Source organism: Patiria miniata, unplaced genomic scaffold (assembly GCF_015706575.1).
Source record: "Patiria miniata isolate m_02_andy unplaced genomic scaffold, ASM1570657v1 HiC_scaffold_1, whole genome shotgun sequence".
Taxonomy (NCBI): Eukaryota; Metazoa; Echinodermata; class Asteroidea; order Valvatida; family Asterinidae; genus Patiria; species Patiria miniata.
In genome coordinates, this window is record NW_024037047.1 from 33,562,144 (window position 1) to 33,588,647 (window position 26,504).

At 39.8% G+C, this 26,504-nt stretch overlaps 2 protein-coding genes across 2 annotated transcripts in view; one reads left to right on the forward strand and one right to left on the reverse strand.

Annotated features, from left to right (window-relative positions):
• The first annotated feature begins 1,259 nt into the window (after positions 1–1,259).
• On the forward strand, positions 1,260–2,206 carry LOC119733101 (vegetative cell wall protein gp1-like). Its single transcript, XM_038206681.1, has 2 exons — positions 1,260–1,295; positions 1,781–2,206. The coding sequence occupies exons 1-2, from the start codon at positions 1,260–1,262 to the stop codon at positions 2,204–2,206; spliced, it is 462 nt and encodes a 153-aa protein (XP_038062609.1).
• Positions 2,207–6,498: 4,292 nt separating this feature from the next.
• Positions 6,499–26,504, reverse strand: part of LOC119729025 — a 57,585-nt gene continuing 37,579 nt past the window's right edge. The window contains 19 exon segments of the mRNA XM_038201514.1: positions 6,499–7,044; positions 8,675–8,876; positions 10,505–10,836; positions 11,497–11,589; positions 12,720–12,941; positions 14,031–14,175; positions 14,579–14,847; positions 14,850–15,158; positions 15,349–15,528; positions 16,431–16,634; positions 17,522–17,728; positions 18,420–18,561; positions 18,772–18,911; positions 19,695–19,816; positions 20,462–20,612; positions 22,052–22,229; positions 23,316–23,459; positions 24,228–24,392; positions 24,869–24,979. Coding sequence (XP_038057442.1) covers positions 6,773–7,044; positions 8,675–8,876; positions 10,505–10,836; positions 11,497–11,589; positions 12,720–12,941; positions 14,031–14,175; positions 14,579–14,847; positions 14,850–15,158; positions 15,349–15,528; positions 16,431–16,634; positions 17,522–17,728; positions 18,420–18,561; positions 18,772–18,911; positions 19,695–19,816; positions 20,462–20,612; positions 22,052–22,229; positions 23,316–23,459; positions 24,228–24,392; positions 24,869–24,979 — 3,588 coding nt within the window. The 3' untranslated portion in view covers positions 6,499–6,772.

A 26,504-nucleotide genomic window follows, 5' to 3' on the forward strand; every position in this document is an offset into this window, starting at 1 on the left:
AACCACACTCATCAGAAGGAAGTACACGTACCTCCAAGACGCTGGCTGAAATTGCACCTGTTGTTGCTTGAGTAGCATCATGATGTGTCGTATAGTTCGCTGCACGCTCGTGACTAAGATTATCTGCTGTGGCGGGAATGATTAACACTATACACTGTAATACACATGTATACCTATTCGAAGTTGATATCAAATCACCCAATTATTTATAATTGCCTCTTTATAACTTGTGACTTGCAGCTGGCAAGTTGCGATAGTGTCACAGGTTTTCCTTTTGCCACTTAGTCATGTAATGTAAAAAAGAAACTTGTGCACGCGAATGAAAAACAAAAAGTGTCATAACAGAACGATGCATGTCAGCATTTCTTTCGTTTTGTTTCCTTATTTAATTGATTATATTTATTTAACTACAGGCTTCTTTGTAAACACTTTTTCAGTGTTGGATTTCATATTCGATTGATGGCGACGTTTTTAATAATAAATGCAAATTCAGGGCGTATATGTATATATTGTGTTAATCTCAGTCTGTCCTTTACGGTCTTACTTCCCCCCCCCCCTGCCCCGGTCAAAGAAATGGGTAAATAGCCTCTTATACAGGGTGACCAAAAATGCAACTCTGAAACAATTGCCATTTTTTTTCAAAAATGCAATCTTTAATGTTCTTATGTTTTACATATCGGCTTAAAACTGAGAGGTTTTTAGTTCAAATACTGAAAACACAAGATGTGTGATAACAGAACAATGCATTTCTTTCGTTTTGTATCCTGATTTTTTTTATTCTATTTATTTAATTATAGGCTGCTTTGTGAACACACACTTTCAGTGTTGAATTTCATATTTGATTGATGGCGACGTTTTTAAAGTAAATTTAGCGCGTACATGAATATTTTATGTTAAACTCAGTCGGTCCTTTACGGTCCCCGGTCAAAAAATGGGTAAATAGCTTCCTATACAGGGTGAACCCCCCCCCCCCCCCCGGAACTCTGATACATTTGTGGGTTTTTTTTCTTCAAAAACGCTAACTGCGTGTTTTAAGTTTTGATTATCATATAAAGCTAAGGTTTTTTCTCTCAAATACATGTTCTGAAAAAAAATTATGAAAACAGCACATTGGGTTGCTGAGAAAATGCCAATTATGTAAAAGAAGTGATTTCGACTCCTTTCCAATGGTGCTTCAAACAGTTAAACATGATACTGTTCGCCCATTATGCAATTTTCTTTAATTTGTGCAATTTCTTTAATGAATTGAGATATTTATGATGGCTGAAAGGTTGACAATTGAGCTACAATATGAGGTATTTCCATGAAATTCGTTATTATGCACAAATAGGTACAGTGTAAATCCCTTAACTGTGGTTATGCCATTGGAATGGACCAACAAAGAGGTGTGTTTAAAAAAAATGGCATACTCTCAACAACAGGATGTGTTGTTTTCAAGATATTTTTGAGTATTTGAAACACAAATTTATCTTTAATTTGATATCCAAAACATAACAATTCAGATATCACGTTTTTGAGGAAGACACTGTTCAGTTTATTTAGCGTTTTTCCGTTTTAATTTAATGTGAATGCAGAATGTTCCTCATTGAAAATATCTTTTCAGATTCTGTGCCAATTCGCGCCCGTGTAGCAGGAAATCCCACCATTATATTTAGAATACCAAACTGGTTTGTTAGACCTTCTCATTCAATTTTCCCTACGAAACTCCCTGTGGCATGTATGTTGAGACAGAGCAATGCAGAATTAATCTCTACGTAAACCTTACCACTAAAAAACCTAGTATCGGATTGAACCAAGCCGATCCTGCACAAGCCAAGCTGAACGGAGCCCAAGCCCAGCCCAGCCACGACGAGAATTGCCAAGCCTAGCCATACTAGATCAGCCCAGCCCAACCCCACCAAGCCCAGCCAAACCAAGCCAAGCCCAGCCCAACCCAGCCCAGCCCAACCCAACCAAACCAAGCCCAACCCACTGCCCATCCCAATCCAACCCAACCAAACCCAGCCAATCGAAGTCCAGGCAGCCCAGCCCATCCCATCCCATCAAGCCACACCCAACCCACATCCAACCAAGCCAACGACCAGCACAGCCCAGCAACAAGTCCAGCCCAACCCAACCCAAGACTCAATCATTAAACCCTGCTCTGACCCATCAAGCTGAAACTACAGGCTTTCATAAAACCAAAGAAGCCGGGTTAGGAAATTAAAAGGGATGGCCATACTTAAAACAATATTGTCTTTTCAATGTACTACTACATCTAATTATGTCCATGTACAAATCAACAAAACACAAAAACCAATGAGATCCAAATAATTACACTTTTTTCAAGAAAAAAATATTTTTAGTCGGCAATCAGCGAATCTGCGAAACCACATGATTATTGGCTAAACATGAAGAAATGTTATTTTTTGATTAAACTCTTTTAAGTAAGGTAATAAGTTGACGAAATCGGTGCAACAAAAGCATGAACATTAATGAAGATTTTTTTTCCAAATCGCAAAAGACGCCATTTTGTCATTAATTAGAATCCCACCCTCCCCCTCCCCTATTTAAAAGTAATAAAGCGAAAACTCTAGTTGAGAAACAGAATGTAATACTAGTTTTATTCTGTACAGTTTCATAATCGTGAAGTTTCTCACATTGTTCAAATAGCGTGCTTTGGAAAAAACTCTTCAAATCATTAAAATACTTAGGGCTTTATGAAAGGTCTGCAAATAGACAAGAATAAGTATTTTAAGGCCCAAAAAAAAGTCTCCGGTTTCTGGTATGGAGCTTGCCCAAAAAGTGGTGCGGCGACGCGGCTTTTTTTTTTTTTTACCTGATTTTTTTTGCTTCAAATGTGTGCTGATGACTGCAAAATGGTGCCCGACTAAACTTAGTGCAAATATATGGGAGTCCAGAGAGGCCACATAAAGCTTATTCTCGACCATAACCCAATCTAAAAACACGTTAAAATTGTGCAGCAGCAGGATTTCAGTCAAATCAGTGAGTTTGGCGGTTTTGAGACATCATCTTTTATTGAAAACTTCTTTTTTTTTCATTTTGCCGACGCGCATGGCTACGGCGACGCGCACGCATACAGAAACCAGAGACTTTTTTTGTTGGCCTAAACTTTTGCTTTTTTTGATGAGACGTATACGATACATGTTTTGCTTGAATAGATAGTTTCATAATTTTATAAACTACATGCCAAACAGGGAAGAAATTTGAAAAAGAAACATGATTTTTTCGTGTATGTCCTTGCAAAGTCCACCGTTCATGCGTACATTGTACACGAACAGCTGCTACATGCTTCGACACTAATACTTTTATCTCATTCTATTGAATTGTATTGTATTGTATTCGTAATGTATTTTATTTGTATATATACATGTTTGTAGTCATTTTTTATTGTATGCAGGGCCCGAATGGAAACCAGTTTTAAACGTTTGGACAAACCGTGGGTAAAGAAATGTAATAAATAAATAAATACCTATTAAGTACATAAAACTGAACATGAATTCAGTTCGTCCTTGCCCAATCTGGCAGAATTATTCTACAACTGTTTCGAAATCCTCTTATCCCACTGGTTAAGAAAGTTACTTACCACACAGTTATATTTACAGCTCTTTTTTACTATAATATTAAATGTTAAGACGAGGAAATAATAAACAAGACAACTGGCAAGCCCCCTTTAGCTCGTCTCTTAAAACTTGGTAGAAGTATTCAAAGTAGTCATCTGAGTGATATTTGGGGGCCAAGGTGAGGCTTTAACAAATCGTATTCACAGGTGCCAGTCCGTCAGTGAGTCAGTGAGGTTTGTACCAAGAAGACTGTAGGTTGGCCCTCTGGGACCAGCACAAAGGTAATCTCATTGGTTTGATTACAAACAGAACCAATCTGACAGTCTGCAGTGCATAGTGGTTACTTTTTGACACGTCCTGTTTTATTTTATTATGACTGTGTATGAATTCAGGGTTTTTACTTTATTTTTTACATTTTCCGACATATCTCATGGAAAACTTTTTTTTAACAAAGAACCGATAGTGGCGCGGCATAGCCCCGATATGCTAAAGGATTGTGCAAATTGTGATAAAAGCATGAAACTTCGCACGTTGGTTCTTCATGCCATGAAGAAAAATTTCAGATATACAGGCATTTCATATTTGACCTCTGGTGATCTTTGAGAGGTCAATGAACTTTACACTCTATTCATAACGTTTGTTCTTCAAAACTTCACTTTCCTATGACCTAAGTCTATGTCATAAGCCTGCAACATATACATCACATAACGGGAGATAGCTTGCAGTATTGATCCAGGTCCAGAAGTCTTCATACAATGAAAATAATGATCAGATGTGGGAACATTTCATATCTGACCTCTGGTGACCTTTGAGAGGTAAATGACCTTTGTAAACCTGTTTATAGATATTTGTAAGATTTATTCTTAAAACCCCAACTTTTTCACGATTCAAGTCTAAATGAAAGACATTCATGTTATAAAGGGAATTTTCATATATAGGACATTTTATATTTAACCACAGGTGACCTTACGAGAGGTAATGACCTTTGTAAAACCAAAGCCTACCTATGGATATTAACACGATTTACACAATTGTATGACCCAAGTCCAACATTTGTGCCATGAAAAGAATGTTCAGATGCGGGGACATCATATTTGAGGTAGTGATACCCTCGAAGAGGTCAATGAACTTTGTATTTCCTTGTTGCCGTGATTTATCATATTTATTCGTCAAAACGCCATTTCTCGGTGACCCGAGCCTCAATTGTGCCAAAGAACGGTATTGCACCTATAAGTTTAATGTCATGTTATGAATTTAGACCACACAAACAATTTTGAGGTGACCTCTGACCTCGTTTCTCCTTGTTTTATTGGCAGACGCAACATGATGAGATTGCAATAGACATTTTGTGGGTCCGCCTGTAATGGAAAATGTACATGCTTCAAGCAATATTCCATCTTGTGTATTTATTACACCCTGCTTTATCAAGATGGACTGTGATAACTACGTGTTTAACCTTTTTACAAAGCCAAATGGTCACTATTAGAGAGTGATGCTTGTCCGTTGTGCCGCTTATATGCTTTCGCGTCTGCGTCTGCCCTTATTAAAGGAAAATTTAGATCACAGGTCATAGGTTGTATGATAATTCTTCAAATACACGCCTTTTGCTCTAATTAGACTTGGGTCATGAAAAAGTGTCATTTTGGAAGATTAAACATGATAAATAACGGCAATCAGAGTGTACATGCATGCAAAGTTTGTTGGCCTCGCAAAGGGCATCAGAGTTCAAATATGAAATGTGTGGATATCTGAAAATTCATATCGCGGCAAGAATACCTACAATTTAGATATGGGTAATAAAAAGTGGTGTTTTGAATAGTTACTCCTCTTAATATTATCCTTAAATAGGATACGCAATTAAAGTTCATTGACCCCTTGAAGGTCATCAGAGGTCAGATAGGAGATTCCCTACATATTAAAATATGGATTTTACTCAAGGAGTGCTTATATGTCACAAATTGAAGAATTTTATGTAAGGGATATTTGGTCCGAATTTCAGCCCAGGAAATTAATTCTGGTTCATATAGGAGCAGTTTGAAAGTAGATTTTCACACTCTAAAATGTTAGTACACGAGAACAAAGAAATGACTTCACAAGGATACAAATTCCAGTATTCAAGGGCTTGCATAAAAAGTCTATTGGTTTTTCCCCCCTCTTTCACATTAATCATCGTTTTACCATGTTTCATAAATCACAGTGACCTTGGTCAATTTTTATGTTACGCCAAACATCAATCTAACTCCATTTTGATCACATATTTAACTGTGACCTTTCGGTCAGCTTGACTTGGGTCTTATGACGGAGAAAACCATATTTCACAAGGCATATGTGGGTCATTCAATAAATTTGGGGTCCATTTTTTCCTATCTCTAATTACATCCAACACCCATGATAATAACATTCTAAAGTATTCCTTAGTGCAGTCGTTCTTCAAGAGTGATTACAAACTTACCTACCCAACAAAATTACCTACCAAATAAAAAAATCATTGAAGTCAATCTAAATGATGCTTGATGTTAAATTACAAAGTACCATGGTAACGGGGACAGGAAAACTGTCACACTTTTGACCCCAAATTTACAGCATGATCCCTGTACCAAAACTTCACATCCTATAAACTGTTACTGACCTACTTGAACACTGAAGTACACAAGTGATCTTGGAACAAAAATCGTATAAGGTACAGTCCATCATTTGCAGCTATCTAAAAAGTAACTGACGTAATTATTGTTGAAAAGGATACTTGGTTTAGAGATAGAAGTGGGACTAAACTCCCTGTGAAATTATTCTTTCCGTGTCTCAGATGCTGAATTCAGGCCAAATTCAAAACATGACTCAGCAACTTTTGATTTGAAATCGAGATCCTAGAATATTGTATTCTTGGAATATACAGCATTCACTGAGCTGAAAATTCATCAGGTTAGTTGTTCAGCACCCTTCTTTAGATTTTGAGAACTTTTGTTGCTTCAAACAAACATAATGCACAAATGACAAATGATGGACGCTACCCTTCAGTTATCTGGACTGCTAAAAATGTATGCCAGATTTTCAAATAAAACACAAACGGAAATGTGTGAAATATTCAGGGACACGTGAGTTTCTAAACATGAAAGCCAAAATGTCTGGGTATATTTTAATGCTATCTGAGTATTAAGGCACTCTTTAAAAATACATTATTTCAGTCTCAAACCTGTTATGCTGTAAATTATCTACACACTGATGATCTTAGTGACTGTCTGTGACAAGCCGGCTGCGTTGATGGCCGTCAACGTCAAGTGGTAGTCAGTGATGGGAGCCAGCGGTGAGACACGCATACCAGTCTCCATGGTCTCCACCCACTGCATGATATCACTACCTCCTGGGATGGTACCCAGAGATACCTCATAGACCAAGGAGGAGGAAGGAGAGGCAGAGAACAAGCCTTCCCAGGTAAGATTAACCCTTCCATCTCCAAGCCAGGAATGACTGAGCAGGCTTAGCGCTATAAAGACACAATCATATACGAAACCTGTGAGATGGAGGAAACTCTCAAAACGTGGATTGCTGGATTAGTGTTCAGGTGATTTGTAGTGATTAAGTATGGAACTCTCGAGGGACACAACAGAAACAATGACCATTACATATCTGGTGATTATTTGAGAATATGCAATTAAAACTTTTTTGAAAAGAAGTTAACTAGCCATTGCAAGTCCCTAGTTAATCCCAAATTTGAGTTTTAGTGGGTGGATGGCATGCATAGTTTGTTTGGTTCCCCTCTTTTATGTGTATACAGGCTGGTTCTGAAAAAAGTGTAAAGCAGCATTTTCAAAATTTGGGAGACATGTTGAAATTGTTTTACGATATTTCAAAAGTAATAAGAATAATAATAATTACACATTTATACCGCGCAACATATCTGTTCAGAAACAGGACACCCAAGGCGCACATCAGGAAAAAAAAAATTGGAGGAAAAAAGGTTCGAATCAATGAATGAAGTATTAATCAAATCACGAGAAAGTTTTGGTGTATAAGAAAGTCTTCAAATTTGACTTAAAACACTGTAGGGATGAAGATTCGTGGATGTCTCTTGGTAGAGTGTTCCAGACTCATGGTGCAGCTATTACGAGTGACCTGTCTCCCCACGACCGTCTTGATCTGATCTCCGACAACCTGTGGATGTTGCTGGAGCAAAGACCTGAACGGTGGGGAACATTAGTTTGAAAAAGCTCCGAGATGTACAGTGGCGATTGACCGGTAATTGCCTTAAAGGTTGTCATGGCAAGTTTGTATTGAAGTCGCTGTTTGATGGGGAGCCAGTGTAGTTGCTTGAGGATTGGTGTGATATGTGATGAAGACCAGGAACCGGAGATAAGACGTGCAGCTGTATTCTGCACCTTTTGCAGTCTCTTGATCTGTCGTTGAGGTAACCCAAATAATGTGGAATTGTACAAGTCTAGACGTGAGGATACTAGTGCATGAATGAGCAGCTTTGTTGCTTGTGGATTCAGGTACTCTCTGATTCTGCGAATGTTTCGCAGGTGGTAGACCGAAGACCTAACACAAGATGCAATTTGAGGTTCCATAGTCATGTTGGCGTCGAGTATCAGACCAAGATCACGAACTTTGACGGCAGGGCGTATTTGGGAATCCCCGACTTTGATGTATGGGATGGTGACTTTCTTTCGGTACAAGATTTTGATGGTATATAGTGAAACGGCGTTAAAATAAAGCTTAACTAAGAAATTGCAGCCATTTACAAAAACCAGTTTGTCCAAACGTGTGTATGGAGCTTTTGTTTTGACTATGTCTCATAGACTTGCTTGTAGACCATTTTTCTGTGAATGGCTGCCACTTCTTAATTTAGACATTATTCTCAACGCCGTTTTCACCATCTACATTTACCACCAAGATCTTGTATTTTAGAAATACCTTAAAACAATTTCAACATGTCTCCAAAAGTTTGAGTAATCTGCATCCGGAAAATTGTATTTTTTTTTAAGCACACTCTAGAATACATTTGACCATGATTATGGCAACTTCCATAAAAATGCAAACAATACAAACAGACCTTTATGAGCTCTGGTTGAAATTGGAATACATCTTTCGGACATGATTGAGATATGTATACGAACCTCCACCAGCAGGCTTGGTAGACTCTATGGTGATGTTGCCAGTGATAGCTTGGCTGATCAGACCAGCATGATTGATGGCTCTGACTGACAGGCTATAGGTCGCATCATCAACCAGGCTAAGACCTGACCAATCTAGGTGGGTCTCTGATGTGGATCCACAAGGTGACCAGAAGGTGAAGGCGTTGGGTCCACTCAGATGACACTGAGAGGAGGAAAAGGATTCAATAAGGGATAACACTACAAACAAGGTGTCCAGGAGGTGAAGGCGTTGGGTCCACTCAGATGACACTGAGAGGAGGAAAAGGATTCAATTAGGGATTAAACTACAAATTAGGTGTCCAGGAGGTGAAGGCGTTGGGTCCACTCAGGTGGCACTGAGAGGAGGAAAAGGGTTCAATAAGGGATAACACTACAAACAAGGTGTCCAGGAGGTGTATGCGTTGGGTCCACTCAGGTGGCACTGAGAGGAGGAAAAGGGTTCAATTAGGGATTAAACTACAAATTAGGTGTCCAGGAGGTAAAGGCGTTGGGTCCACTCAGATGACACTGAGAGGAGGAAAAGGATTCAATAAGGGATAACACTACAAACAAGGTGTCCAGGAGGTGTATGCGTTGGGTCCACTCAGACGGCACTGAGAGGAGGAAAAGGATTCAATTAGGGATTATACTACAAATAAGGTGTCCAGGAGATGAAGGCGTTGGGTCCACTCAGACGGCACTGAGAGGAGGAAAAGGGTTCAATTAGGGATAACACTACAAACAAGGTGTCAAGGTGGTGAAGGTGTTGGGTCCACTCAGATGGCACTGAGAGGAGGAAAAGGGTTCAATCAGGGATAACGCTACAAACTGCAGCTAATCAACTACTGGGGCCAGCATCATCCTGCTTCTGTACTCATCCTGCTTCTGTACTCAAATGTCTACAGTATATCAGATCACCAGATCTCTAGCACAATCACAATTCAAGGAGGACAAACAGAAATGGTCAGAATTTGATTTGAGACAACATTTTGAACCTTAATTACTATTGTATGTATTTCTATATACAGCTGGTCTGAAAAACAAGTTAAATGTGTGCGAAATGCACTGTCCAGATTAATTTACTCAAATGCGAAGTATAGCTGCAAATATAGTGGAACAGGCGACCAGAATTAGAAGCTTTTACTGCATTGGTGTGACGCTACAGAAGAGGCACACATGCATTTTGGTTTTCCTATTGGTCGAAGGAGCCCGGAGTGCGTATACAATACTTGAGCGCAACTCGCACAAGCCTGGTGCCACCACAGAAAAAAGTTGCCGCCAGATTTGTCTATAAAATGAGGCAGTTGTTCAAGTAGCATAAGCCTACTGTGTTTACTTTGACTTGATATACTATGTATACTCTGGCAGCATCAGGTAAGATGGGTTTTATGAGCAGTGGTATACCTAATATTGTTATACCTCTGTCTTGAATATTGCATTTCTATTGGCCCAGAACGATCACTCATTTTCGTGGGATATCACGTACATGTATGTACGTGCGGTGTGAAATGCTTGTATCGTTGGTACCCACTTTATTTGCACCATGTTTTCACACGAGTGGGAGCAGCGAACTAGCAGACGATGTAAGTTGCCGTTCGATTGTCATGATTGTTGTGTTTACTTCTGTTTGTTTTGGGGGATTTTTAAATCTAAATCCAAAAAAATTCCAACACAGAGGTATAACAAACAATTGTTGACTGCTATGATGTGGGATATGACGTTTTGAACACCCTCTGGCTGAGATGTGCTGTGAACAAACTTAGTCTTGATATTTGACATATTGGACACTGCCCATCACAGTACGACACTGACCTCATAGGACTGAATTCCAAATGGGTCCATGAATCCATCCCAGGATGCTTTGACAGAGTCTCTCTGTGACTGGTACCTATCGCGTGTGTCATATTGAGTCTCTGACATGGTCTTCAGATTGACGACTGCTGCTGATGAGCTAGGAGGCACTGTAACTATGGTAACACCATCTGATGATTTCCATGAGGACTTTTCAGCAACATTGTAGCATGTGATGGTTACGTATAGGCGCTGACCCTCAACCATAGCCTGGGACAGACTGGTGGTGATGCTGGACTCGGCATCAGGCGATGGTGAGCTTGGTAGGATGTCATCAAGGCCAGGCTCTGATCCTGGGAAGAAAGGGAAGAAACACACTGATGGTCTAGTTTTCAGGGTTTCATGCACGGTTTCTCTGAGCGAGGTGGCCAGTATTTTACTCAGACTCAGATTCAAAACAAGTCATGTTAAGGTGGTCATACAAATCCAATAATAGTCAGAAAGTATACAAATATAAAATGATTTGAGGGTGGACAGTCGATATTAGCTCCCTGAGGTATTGGAAGTAGACAGACTAGTTTCCAAATTGACAAACTAGTTCCCGAGGCAAATCCGAGGGAACTAGTTTGTCAACTTCCAATACCGAGGGGAGCTAAAATGGGCTGTCCATGCGAAATAAGCCATGTTATATTTGTTTTACTATACCTCATACATATTCAGTTGCTGAAGTTTCCCATTGCAGTATGCACCTTGTGGCCAAAAAAACTTGTCCAGCTCACCAGAAGAATATTATTGCTCAACCTCTGAAAAGTTCAGTTCGTTTGCAATAGAGAAACTACGGTTGTAAATACAGTTGTTTGTGGACAACTTTTTTTAGTATAAAAGGAGGCATCTTTATTGCGCGCGCTCGGTAAACAGCAAAAATAACATCTGGCACGTGATGTTAAATGGACAAGTGAGAATTCGGCTCATGAATATATATGAGCTATAGTAACAGGAGATATCAAACTTACCAACTGCCCATTCACAGTGGTCGATTCCACTCTCAGGATCAGATGCTGACCAAGTAAATGTGAGAGATGAATCATCTGCACTGAAGTCAATATCTGTTGAGAAGAAACGAATTCTCGATGAGATGTTCTTGCTAAGCTGTGCTTGAATAGTAAATTTCGCTTTGTGACCAGTCGCAAGACGTCCTACTGCAAGGAACACTACATGCAAGGACTAATTCTCATGCGTTTGTCATGCCCATGTTATGGAGAACATGCCTGTGTTACGCACAACAATGCTAGTCTTATCTGAAAGTTTACGATCCCATACTGCGTGTGCATGCAATACAAAGGAAGGTCTAACTCTCCATCTATAACACTTCAAAGGGTATTTCTGCACAGGCTAAAGTCCATGACTATTTTCCTCATACTGTTTTGGACTAATAGTGGTCTAGAACGGCTACATCTCCAGTCTATAAATATAGCTGTTAACTTCATATAAACTGTGTTACATATAAAGTACTTCATATTGTACCTAAATTACCTTGTACATGAGCACCTGTAAGATGCATGTAACGCATTGCAGTGACTTAAGCTACACTCCACCATTTGCAGCTATCAAATTGACTGACATAATCATTGTTGAAAAACATACTTGGTTTTGAAGATAGTAAGGGGACTGAACTCCCTGTGAAATTATTCATTCTGGCATGCTTCATTTTGAAGAAATAAACAGTGCGTCTTAAGACGCACCGTTGGACATTTCCGTTAGTAGTTCCTTTTTTTTTATACGGCGAAGCGCGCGCAAGCGTTGACACGACGTACACGTGCACGCGCCCTCTATAATTTGTCGGATCAGTGCGCGACATCGCGTAACTGCATTCGGCTCAGTAAGAACGTGTCTCGGACGCTGAATTCAGGCCCAATTCAAAACATGATATAGCAACTCTTGATTTAAAATCGAGATCCTAGAATGTTGTTTTTCTCGAAAAATACTGCTGAAGCTGAGCTGAAACTATATCAGGTTAGTTGTTCAGTACCCTTCTTTAGATTTTGAGAACGTTTGATGCTTCAAACGAACAAAATGCACAAATTACAAATGATGGATTATACCTTTAATGCATTTCTAGGATGCATATAGCATTCTCAGATTTGCCTCGGGTGCCATGTTTGCTTGCTTACTTGGGCATAACAAGTCAACTTTGTTAAATGTCAGGTTAGAAAAGAAAAGTTGGAATTTCACATACCGTGGCCATCGCCACCATCTTTGACAAAATGAATCATGGGTGGCGTAAGGTCAACCAGAATGGGGTCAGAGGTTGCTATGGTGATGAGATCAGCTGCATTTCTTGCCATCACGGTGACGTAGACGTAGAAGCCATGTGCCATCATGACGTCAGTATTGATAGCGTCTGTCTGCGTACCCACTGATGTGAAGCTTTGTAGCTGGGTGCCACCTTTGGTTGTACCTAATAAATGATTAAAAATAAGAGGTGATTCAGCAATACTCAAAACAACAAACCATGTTGTAAGTAGTATACAAATATAACATGGTATGAGGGTGGATAGTCGATATTCGCTCCCCGAGGTATTGGAAGTTGACAAACTAGTTCCCGAGGCGAAGCTTCAACTTCCAATACCGAGGGGAGCTAATATCGACGGTCCACCCAAAAAAAAAACATGATATATCTGTTTTTTATATATGTATCTAAAATAAAAGTTTCGGAAAAAATTGTACAGCACACCAAAAGAACATTGTTGCTCAATTTTACTAGTTCGGTTCGTTTGCAATGCAGTTGTAAATACAGTAGTTTGTGTACAACTTTCTTTTGTACAGGAGGCATCTTAATTGTCCATGAATTTGCTCCAGTACGACATCATTGAGCTCGGGAAAATTAACATTTACGTGAACCGTGCAACCATGCATCCCTCTTTTGGGCGTTGTTCAGGCCTGCGTACTACACCAGTGCGACAGTTCCTCGATTGGTTTGCAAAGTGCATGCGTAATAGACTGTGGCAAGGGCAACCCGTGCGACAGTCTACTACGCATGCGTATTTACCCTGTGCATGAGTCCTCTCGCGCGCGTTTGGTAAACAGCAAGAATAATGAGGTAAAGTAATAAAGTCTGTCACAGGCCAATGTGCCCCATCAGGCCAGCGTTTATCTCTGGTTTAAGTAGCATGGAACGACTGAGATATATTATATTCCCCTAAGATGGTATGCTAGTTCATCGCAGGTTACTTCCCAGCTAATGCTGGTACCCATTTATACTTCTCGTGGGTGAGAGGCAAGTGGGGGTGAAGTGACTTGCCCAAGGACACAACATACGCCCAGCAGCTGGCTTTGCACCCCTTACCCTCTGATCATGAGTCACAAACCCTAACCACTAGGCCACACTCCCAATGTCCTTGGTCATAAATAGAAGGCCCTTGATAGTGGATTCACGAGATTACTAAGAAACCCTGGTTTCCCGGGCATCAGAAATGTCAACACCACAGCCATTTCATGGCACAATGACTTTCTCCTTAAGAAAAAAGAAGTCTAAGACTCAACCTACCTATGGCCCAGGTGTAGTCGACTATAGGACTCTCAGGGTCAATGAAATGCCACTTGGCCTGGATGGACGACCAGCTGTGAATGAACTGGGTATGTACCTCTACTGACCCTTCACCGGTACTGGGCCAAGTGGTAATCTGCCTGACCTGTGTTAAACAAGAAATGGGATGGGCAGATGAAATGGTGAAATCAAATAGAATGTATGAGCAGGTTATAAGGAAAATGGATTGAGATCCCACACCTATATTAGGACAAGTTGATGATAGTAAACAGTAGTAGAATGTACGATCAGTGGGTACTTGGTTTATCTTGATCTATGCGGTTATTAAACTAATAGTTTATTTTATGAGTCAGCAACATTTATGTTCAGAAATTTTGATACTGATCTGTCCATTCAAGGTGTAAGTGATAAATTTGGAAATTTAGCTATGACTTTATGGTTTAATCATGAAGTTTCAAAGATTTTTTTTAAACAGCTTAAAACAATGTAGGGGATGTGTTTACACCTACAAAATTAACTATACTGGGCCTATAGGAGATTCTTTTCACCTGAACACTATCCAATAAGATTCCATTTGATCTTCCTACAGATGAGATTTTCAGTGTTGCTACGTCTCCACTGGCTGTGAAGTAAAATCTGTGCTGATGCCATTGGATGGACCTGAGACTCTGGTCTGAGTGACTGTGTGCCGGCCGGTCATACAACCTGAAGATGCGATCCAATCCTGGGGCCTCGATACGACCCTCCTGATTCAGCAAAGGGTTGTGGGATGGCACCGGGTGACTCGCAAAGACCACAACTTGGTAGTGGCTTCCCTGGTTGTGTTGAAGGTTTGGGAGATGGAGCCATGAAGAGACAAGAAGGAATGACCATCTTGAGCAATCTTCTTCCCTGATGTGACCACAGCAAATTGGCTGTCAGATCCTACATCCCACTGAACTAGTACCTCACCTTGTTTGCCATCGGTAACGTGCACACTGGTTGTGGATGACATTTCTTCAGTTGACAAATTGGTGGCAGAAGTGGGATAAGTATCAGAGACATTGCCGTGATTTGGGTCAGATGTACCCGAGGCTTCATTTAATGTCTCATTCTCAGCAATCACTGTTGTATATTCATATTCCATATCTAAAGAGATCAACAAGATGGTTTCAAACATTTGCTTAATTGGATCAGAAGAACCTTTTATGGAAGTTAGGTTTGAAATAGCAAAACTTCTTTTCTCTCAATTTTGTTCTAATGAAAACTGTTTAAACAAGTAATATGAAGATATGAATGAACCTAATGATGTTATACTCTCAATGGCTTTTTGATTCACCTGTTATGTCTGGTTCCTGAATCCTTTCAAATGATGGATTCTTGATCAAGTTATCCCCTAGATTTATCTGTACTAGTGGCTCAGGGGGTGTAGTGTCCGACACAAACCCGTCTGAAGAGACAGATGCAGACTGCAAGCCAGCTGCGTCGATGGCTGAAATCTTGGAGTAATATCGGATGCCTGATAAAAATAGGAATCAAATTCATAGTTATTGGTCACCCGTAGACAAGTATTTGGTCCATATCTTTAGGCTTAGGGATTCAGATGGTTTGCACACACCATCTCCCCTAATTTTTCACAAGAGTATTAGGCCTGTTTTTGTATAATTTGCATACAAATATTTTCCCTAAATCCTTGAGGATTTTTGAAGAATTTAGGAAAGTCGGTCTGAGCATCTTCTAAATTCCTTTACCATGCCGGCACATTATGTGTACTCTAAATGAAGGAGCATCATGCCCAATGTTATAATAGCAGCTGGGATCTACAATAACAAATGTTGTAATGATGAATCCTTCAAAGCTTTCTTGTAGATTAAGAATGATTTCTTTTAGATTAAATCTGCTAAGGGGGAAAGCTCCATCTTTCCACAGAAAGCCAATGAGTTTGCCTGGTATAAGCAATTAAAATTTTCACACAGACTTGCTGATATTCAGAGTCAAAGAATTTATATCTTTCAGTCAGGTCAATATATGAACATCTTCATCCCTTAAAAATTCGATTAAGAGCCATTTTCCCTTAAAAATTACAGATAACTAAATTTTCATGGATTTTTCAACATATTAAGCCAGAGAAAGAGTCCGTGAAAACACCCTTAAGAAAGTCCTTTGTTTACCCATGGAGATAGACATAGTGTACCGTTATGTATAACCAATGATAATCCTCAGTGGCCAGGATCATTAAAAAAAACGTGAAAATACCCTTACAGGATTAGTCCTATATAAGCCCCATGTAAATGTCCGTGAAACATCTCTTAAAGATTGTTTTCACGGAGAAATGGACTTTTAATGAAAATTTAAGGGATCAGATGTTCATAATCATTCAGGACATCGAGTATCCAAGATGCTTGACAGACAAAACCTTACCATCTGTGAGAGGCACAGCTAGAGTCTTGGAGGCAGACAGGTGGATTCCAACATTGGTGCAGGGCAGAATGCCATCATCTGCTGGGCTAGAGGTCTGTCCAACGCACCACTCATAATGGTCTATGTAGGATTCCAGATCCACAAAGCCATGCCAGGAGGCTGAGATCAATGTGCTAGAGTTCTGGTATTCCACGTCGTGAAGATCTGCAACAAAGAAGTAAAGTTCAGAAAACCTCAGTTCAGGTTTGTTCTGCTTTTAGCTATGGAAAAATTACTCTTTGGATATCGGCATCAGATTCTATAGACCTTTATCATGCTGCCACCATTTCAGTCATGTTCCCTGTATCCAATTATAGTCCTGAATGATAATGTTTTTGTGCAAAAAGGAACCAGACTAATGTTCCTTCCAACCTTGCTTCGGTTACGTTCATTTGAATGGGGAAAAATGAAGATGGCCGCAACAATTCAATGGTCTATATTCAAATTTATACATTAAAGCCTTCCTACGCAAACATTCATTCTGTGCCAAGACGTAAATTCAATCAAAATTAGTCAAGTGAGCTAAGAGCTCCCAGCCTACATAAAGCAGGATTGACTGGCTGTGACTGTCTATGGAACTTGGTACACTATGCTTAAGTGGATGGACCTTTTGACTGTCTGTGCCTGTTCAAACAGGAGGAGGGTTTACATTGTCAGTGTTACATATTTTGCTTGAGTGTAGAAATGTATAGTAGAGATGATGTATACAGATATTTTAAAATGTGTGGACCATCAGGGTAGAGGTCTTTCAATCTTACCACAACTGCAATCCTATGTGTGTTGCTTTTTACCAAGAGTCATGATGCTTATGTCCAAGAGCAAGACACTTTACTGCAATTACATACTGGGGATATGATTGTTTCCTGATGAGTGAAGGGACTATTGTGTCAGTGTGGTTACAGAAGTGATTATGGAAGTGATGCATAAGGCACTGACAAGGAATTGTGCAAAGAAATACAAAGCACAAGAGCTGTTCAGAGATGCTTTTGAGTCACCATTATCCATGAAGCATTGACTGTACATTATGAAGGAGAAACAAGGTGACTATTCACCTATGCCATCAAACACAAGGCCTGCATCTGGCCTCCTTGTGTCCACTACAAAGCCATCACTGCTTTTCAGCGTGTGCAGACCAGCTTTGTTGAATGCTCGTACGTTGCTGTAGTATCGCAGTCCACTCTTCAGATTCAGATTGGTGAACTGTGTGGAGGACACACTGGCCGGGAAGGTGTGGTCAGCAAACTGACGAATATCTTCACCTGAGAAACAAGATAGTTTACATCTTTTACATTCTGAAGTCGGGCAAAACATGACAAGTTTTAAAGAGCAAGGGTGACTCATATAGGAAACAAGATGGTTCTCGAACCATGCGTCGCCTGCTTTCGCGAATATCTTTAAAGAGTGACTAATCAGTATGAAGGTTGCCATGTTGCAGGTATATGACCCAAGTTTGGTTCCAATTGGACTTCAACTTTTGAAATGAGACCAATACATTCTGCCTATTTTACAACTTGACCTCAGATGACCTTTAACCTTGGTACGTGACCTTTGACTTCATTATCACATATCACAGAAGGTTGCCATGTTGCACCTATGACCCAAGTTTGGTTCCAATTGGACTTCAACTGTTGAAATGAAAGCAATTTAACATGTTCAGCCTAATTTACAACTTGACCCCAGATGACCTTTGACCTTGGTATGTGACCTTTGACATCAATGTCAGAAGAAGATTCCTATGTTGTATTTATGATTCAAGTTTGGTTCCAATTGGACTTCAACTTTTGAAATGAGACCAATTTGATGAAACTTTAACCAAAATACCACATACATGTACACACCATACACGACTTGTGCAGACTTAGTCATTGCATAGTCTCTTTCCTGAACTTCATTCAGGCGAGACAAAAAGTGAGTTTATGAGTTGATTGGGTGATATTTGAGTGTACTTACCTCCTGGGCAGGTACTCAGAGACACCTGGTAGTGGGACATTGCGTCGTCTAAAAACACTCTCTCCCAGGAGATAAAGAGGACGTTGGGATCCGTCAAGTAATCAGTGTCTTTCCTGGCCTCAGATCTGGCAAGATCTTTTATCTGGAACAAAAACGTATTTCATTCAGGTACTTTGACAATATTGAAGGAATGATTGGCTGAAGAGGTTTGATAAATCTGCAATTATGGCTTGTGTATTTTCAATGATCTCACATTATTAGAAGAAAGAGCACTGTTCAAGAACCAAAGAAAGGATATATTGCCAGGTTTTGTCAGATTCCATTTGTACATCTGACTCTCTAATTCTCATACCTTTGCACCTCTGACTGTTGATATTTTTGGTGGTGTGATATCCGGGGTGATGCCATCTGATCTGAACACTGCGTATGTAGTAGGATTATACCAGACCCTGATGAACACATGATACGTGACTCCCTTCTCCATCTTGTGATCTATAACAGACATTAACATTAGTTTCTTTGCTTCTTGTACACAACAAAAAAAAGGGGGAAAAAGCAAGGTCAGGGTGACATTCTGCTCATTTTATAAGAAACTTTAATAACCAATCAGTCCCTGTTGTGCCCTAAACCGCCCGAGCAATCTATGGATTATGGATCGATTCATCAGGGAACAGATACAATGCAATACAGGGTGAGTAAAAAAAAAAAAACCAAATAGCAGGACACATTTTTGAATGAAGTTTTGCCTGTAACACTTTCAAAATCTAGGATATCAAAGCCATGTAATTAAGCTTTCTTTTAGTACAAGAATAGTTCAAATCACTCATGTACTTTTCAAGTCACGGGATGTTTAACACAAACACAGTTTTAAAGTTCTGTCCAAGGATCGCAAACACGTATATTCCTACAGCAAGACGAAAACGATTCTCATAGGGTTGTACATGAATTGTTTTCGTTTTACTAAAAGAACACTTTTTTGTGATCTGTGGATCAATTTAAAATGGTGTTTGTGTTCAAAATTCCGTAACTTGATAAGTACATGAGTGATTTGAATGATTTTTTTGTACTAAAAGAAAGTTCAGAGATTCGGATTTCATATCCTAGATTTTGAAAGTGCTACAGGCAAAACTTCATTCAAAAAATGGTCCTGCTATTTGGGTTTCGTTTTTTTACTCACCCTGTACAATTTAGTACATTATGTACAACATTTATTAAAAAACTTTTTTTTCTTCATTATTTATAACGTTGACTTATAAATTGGACGGATTTCATTACCTTCATCCAGTGTGATGATAGTTTGGTTGTTTTGTCCGATATCATACCATAACCTATCCTGAACTGGATCAAAGATTCCCACAGGATCTGACGAAGAGTCATCACCAATGCTCCATTCGAACCTGCAAATATTATAAATTCATAAATTTCTACGACAGTCTACCCAATCCTGTTGGTAGAGAGCAAGTCATGTGGCCGGCTTTAAACGGTTGATAAAGACCGGCTGAAATTTCACATGAAATTTGGACTCCTCTAAAATCTGGTGCCAGTACAGTTTTATTGGTTGAACGTTCACAATCCTCATGCAGGCATGCGCAATACCACAAGTGAGTCAGTATTTCATAGTCCTAAATTCACACTACACAAGCACAGCTGCATTCTGCGTCACATCACGCAGTACACGCGCGCCACATCACGCAGTACACGCGCGCCAATCTCCATATAAGGAGGTTTTTTTTTACTTCTCGCGAGAGGGCCATACCATAGCATAGCTAGAGGGGTGTTTCGAAAAACATGAAGTAAAGTTGTTGGAAAGATCTTACAGACCTGAGTAAATTAGTTTCAAAATTCAATCCTGCAATTATATCATAAACGTCAATCATAGAACGACATATCAAAAACCCCTTTAAGGAGCAGTGGCCACCACTATTAAACTGGGTAAAAGTTTACCAAGTATCAATTTCTAAAGATGTATAGTCACTCAAGAATTATATAGTAAATGGTTCACAGATATCAATTCCATAATCGATATAAATCACATGTCTCACCACTTAATATCCAGTCCTTTCTGCTCAGTGACTCGCCATACTGCAGCAGCCATAGACTGAGTGGCGGTATCATCAATATCAATCACATTATTGATATCATCATTCATCAGATCCAATACATCCAAAACTTCTATCTCAGTGTTGGGGTTACCTTCAAGTCATCGTAAAAGAATGGGTCAAGACCATCAAAATAACATAACAGTTTAACAGCACTGGTTTGAATCCTGCTTAAATAGTTATCAAGCTGCATGTCATCATTTCCTTACTATCACAACTGATGTTTATCACTTTTCTGCTTAAAGATGTTTGCTCACATCTCTAAAACCCACGCCTTTATCATCATCATCTCACAAAATTGTCATACTTTGTCATCAGTTGGCATGTTACTTTTCAGCTTTGGTTCATGGAAATACATGTACACTGCGAAAAAAAGCGTCTCTGCGAACTATAAAGCTTGACTATGGGCTCCGTGCACGAACAAAAGAGGGCGCGTTTTTGCCACTTTTCAGAGCACCGTGGACAGGACATACAGCGTGTGCATACTGTACTGTACTCTACTGGTTAGCGCACAAAGTACGCACGACTTCCTGAACGTGCCAAAGCTATTACTCACAGTGTCTTCACGTTAGCGTCAGGCGTAGTCAGCGCGCAAATACATTCAAATTTAATTTGCGATGGTCTTCCAGACTAATCCCGTCCCCAATATCTTTGGATCATTCGAAATACGCAGTGGATGGACTGGGAACCAGTCTAGGTCTCCCGAACTCTCCTTTCTGTCTGTTGAAAGGGTACTTGTGCAGGGAGCCCATATGACAGACTGAGGGTAACTGAGAACCTTGTTCTTGGATCTCCCTCTAGTTCTAAGGATTAACCCATTTGTCTCTGTACCGCCCAAAAGTGCCCGGCTTGTCAATTCTTATACATGTTATACACCCCTCAACCACCCAGTGGCGTAGCCAGGAATTTTTCAGTGGGGGGGGGGGGGGGGGGGGGGCGCTGGAACATTTCATGGGGGGCGTCATGTAGATCAATGAAAATTTTTTTAGAAACTCAAAATCTCAGTGGGGGCGGGGGGGGGGGGTGACTGGGGGGGCGACAAGGTTTCATGGGGGGGCTGTCGCCACTGCAACCACCCCAACAATCTATGGTGTCACAGATTCATCAATGAGTAAATACGGCGTATAAGTTAAACAAATGATTTAAGATTTTAAACTCATATGATGATTTGTGCTGATAATTGCTACCCTTGGTAGCAATTTTCAGCACAAATCCTCGATTCATTTCCGAGATAATGGCCTCCAAAAAAACCAACAAATTTACGAATGTGCGAAAGTGGGCGTGGCACATCATTATGTCATCATGTCGCCCGCAGGCGGGATCCCCCTCGGCATCTCCAATCTTCCCTATCCTTTATGCAGGCAGCCAACAAAGATGGGGTTTGGAAGGCCATATCTCAGAAACCCTAAGGAGTTGAGGCCTAAATTGTGCTTGTGTTAGGTTCTTCTAGATTTTTTAAAGCAAAATCTGAGTCGATCGCCATAGGACCTCTGGTTGGAGTGAATATGGAATGGCCTATACACCTAAACTTACTGTGAGTGACATCAGTGCAATACTGGTATGGATTACATGTTCTATCAATGGGTGCACACGCACAATGGCCCTTGCATGTTGTAGGGAAGCAGCGTCGCAGCAGGACAAGGGAGCCCTCGTCTGGTAGAGTAGGAGAGGCTTCAAAAGTGGAATGATGACGGCTGCTTGGTATCCCAACCTACAGAGATATTAAAAACAATATGAATTCAAAAAGTAGTTTATCTTTTTATACTTTCATTGATCACGTTACAACCAAACCTCTTTCTAGAATGAGACAAAGTTTTTGTGACCAGTAACATCTTTTCACGAGATGAATCTGCGTCAGGGTGATGTAAATGAATATTAGGTTTTGCCCATTTAACATCTTAAAGGTATAGTAGATCATTTGTCATGTGTGCATATTTTTCGTTTGAAGCAACAAAAGTGCTCAAAATCTAAAGACAGGTGCTTAACAACTAACCTGATGGAAGTTTTAGCTCTATGAATGCTGTGCACTCAGAGAAAACAATATTCTAGAATCTCGGTTTCAATTCTAAAGTTGCTGAGTCATGTTTTCAATTGCGCCCGTAATCAGCATCTGGGACACGTTTTCATTCAGCTGGTTGCAGTTACACGATGTCGCGCACTGAACCGACGAATGATAGTAACCATTTGCGTGTGTGCGTCGTGTCAACACTTACTAAATGTGACATTTGGCTCATCCTTGGAAAGGACCTTCTTTTATTATTTTCTTCATATTGACAGCATGCCAGAAGGAATCATTTCACAGGGAGTTTATTGCCATTACTATCTTTCAACCAAGTCAGCTTTTCAACAATAATTAGGTCAGTTACTTTTTGGATAGCTGCAAATGATCTACTGTACCATTAAATGAAGGTCATAAACCTCAGCTTTCACCATTTGGTAAATATTGTTTCATGTTGAATGGAAATCAATGTTAATCATAAGTGTGCTTTGTTTCACTTTTTTAAAATATGAACAAAATATTGAAATCCACAAGTTTCTCCTCAGCTCATACATGAATTTCTTTACTAGAGACCTTAAAGAAATGTATCCTTTCATTATATCAGATATTTTGCCGAGAATAGCTGATCTCCAATTGGAACAGAATAAAAAAAAATTGACGGTGGCTCCAGATGAAGAGATTAATTAGGAGTAAAATTTCAAATAAATGTTGCACTTGTAAATCAGAGGTTTTACACTTTTCCCAACCAAATGTGATCTACATTTGTACAGATTCATAACAACAATTACAACTCATTACCCCGTTAACAGCCCAGATGGAGATGTAGAGATACGGATGAGATGGGTCTGTTATACTGCCCTCTAGTGGTATGATGGCTGTCTGTGCGATGCCTTCGTCCAATGACATGCCGTCATTGCGGTGGTTTACACGGACCGGTCCATTCTTAGGAAAAACAAAATTGTCATATACTTCACTTGTGACACACAAGAGTTCTGAATATAACATTCTCGAAAACCACACAAAACCAGAATTGTATTGTTCAAAAGAGTCATCTAAAGCAAAGTGCGCTTCAGATTCTTGCAATTAGTACAACAGAAAACTTGACATAGAAAACTGAATCAAAGGGCAAGTTCGTGCAAGAACTATTGTTAACCATAGTTCGAATAAGTTAAGCCAAACTCTGACTAGTCGACGATGGTTGGACTACGTTAGTCGACTATTTGGAACCACCCTACTGGGGCTGGTCGCATCACTGGTTATCAGTAGCCTCGTTTCATTACTTAAGTGCAGAGGGAACCATTGACAAAAGGTTAAACGTAGCGAGTTGTACTACCCGCTGGTGGGCCTCGGAGATATCTACCAGTTCATTCAACAGGTCAAAGAACGTAAACAATCCATACATACTCGTGACCGCCATATGTTGACGATGGTTCGACTACAGTCGTTGGCACTTTAATGTCACAGCGCATGTGTCCTTTTTGATACCAACCAACCATTGGTTGACCGATGGTTAATGTGCGAACTTGCCCAGAGATGCAACAAACAGAACACATCAATGAAAGATCAAATACAATGGAATAAAATGGTCAACAAATGAATGACACTTTTTTAGGGGCAGATGTTGAACTATTTATGCAATTATCTGAAAATTGTCTTTGTTAATAACAGCTATATGCTGGACTTGAATAACCAAAGAAAGCACACATGTACCGGAGTGAGTTCAGAGCCGCTGTACGTGCGTCCGGCAGAGACCAAGTAGTGACTGATACCAGAGTGTACATCAGCAAATCCCAGCCAGGCAAGGGCTAAGGAACCCAGGGATGTACGGGGGTCTTCAAGCCACGTCATCCAGCCAGAGTAGTCTGTTCCATCAGGCTGTTTTGGAGGTTAACATATGAATCATACCAGAATAACTCAAAAATGTTCACATTCACAAACATTTTAGCAGGATTTAAGAGACAGTTGCGTTTGTTTTGTGATTTTGGTAGTCCCTGAAGGGTAAAAGACAGCATCAAGAGGAACTTGAGTTTCCAATTGAAAATTGAAGATAACAGCAAACTGAAACTGGTACTTTATACACATTAAGATGGTACAACAAAAGGTGTCCTTTCAAATGTTCTCCTTTATACAAACTTCCTTATTAGTTTTTTAGTTTCAAATTCCTCTCTATCTTCTCTTTTACACATAACAGATGAACTTTCTGAAGTAAGATTTTTCTTGAGAAACAATCAATAAACACTGGCAACAAAAACAATGCTTCAAAAGGGGAATTTTTGGTATAAAAATTGCACAAAACAATGAACACATTAAATGTTCATACAACAAAAGCTGGAATAATTTCATAAACTCACAGTTGTACTAGGTTCAGTTGGATCAATCCAGATGATGTGATGACGCTCCAAGTTTGCAGCACTCTCTGTGCTCACAGCAAACGTCCCAACAGAAGGTGGGCTGCCATCAACCTGAGGAAGAGAAATGATTCAAGAAATGATGGTACAGTGCCATCTTACTAATGAGAGAACTAGTTAAAAAGGATTATGGGTGGGGATACATTAAGACAATAACACTGATGGCAATTATGATGACAGATGACAACAGAGACACACACTATGGCATGTGTGTATGACAACTCAAAGAACTGAATCGATGACTTTGATTCGACCGCCAAAGATAATGTCAAAGTAACAAAAACTTTCATGAGAGGCCAGAATTGTGGAGGTACATGTGTGGTTACCATAAGAGATTGTGAAGTGGATGCCACATACTAAGACTGTCCTGAATATACCGAACATTCGAGTATTCAATCACCAACTGAATGATGGAATAGATTTTTGCCGGCTTGAATATTCGTTACCCCCCCCCCAAAAAAACCCACCAAAACAGAAAGAAAAGAAACCACTTGCACATAACTGTGGTGTTATTTTTTAATTGTAGAGTTACGGCGCTAATTCCACGGTCTACCGTGTCACAAATACCGCAGTATCAGCTACTACTGGGTTCTTTTGTAGGCAAGCTCTTATTGTCAATAAAATAACAAGAACATTATATGGTAAGAAGCCTGCGGTAGCCTACGGCTGAGCAGATTTTTTTTTTATTGGCCACTTGCAAAACGAATTGTTTTCCTCCGCTTTTTTGAATCAACATCATTATATTCGCAAGAATGCCAAATGTAAAAGAAAAAGCTGACTTTGATTTCCTCCATCATTACAACTGATGATCGATCATGATCAGAGCACGTGTTTATCAAGCATATCGACGATTTTTTCGATTTTGAGTTTTGCCGGCCAATTTATTGCATTTGACAAAAGGAAGAATTTGGCCGAGTTTCAAAGCAAAATATAGTTTACTTTTGTAATTATCGTAAACAAACATTTGACAAAATGTCTAAAATCCGTGTGTTTCCGTTTTCACGAAGTGACACAAACTTACCTCGTTAGCAGGGCCAGAGGAATAAAGCATTTCTCTACACACACTTTAGGATGGGATTGGACGGGATTGGATGCAGACGCCGTGAACGATGTCGATAAAGAACAGACGTGCGCGCGCTGCAGTGACGTCAGACGCGCGAATGTAACAATTTCTTAGAACGTTTTATGTTTGCACAAAGTGACAAAGAGTGTGTACAACTTAATGGGACAAAATAGTGAGGCCTCTGTGTTTTGCTGTTTTCACGAAGTGAACAAAATTTGTATTGATCTTTATTAATGAATTACAGCTTAATTAAGAGAGACTTCTAATAAACAACTTTGAATTAGCAAAGAACAAAGCATACGTTACTTGACAATGCAAGAATTTCTCAAATCCATAACTAAAAACTAGTCGAAAAGGTGTTTTGAAATAATGATTAACTTCAAAAGCGATTATCTCGGAATGACCTTTGTGCATGATATTGAGGTTTTTGTCACTTCGTGAAAACACCGTCGACATGTTCGCCGTCCGTCTTCTCTATGCCCGATGGGTACACCCAATACTTGCATGAATCTAAAT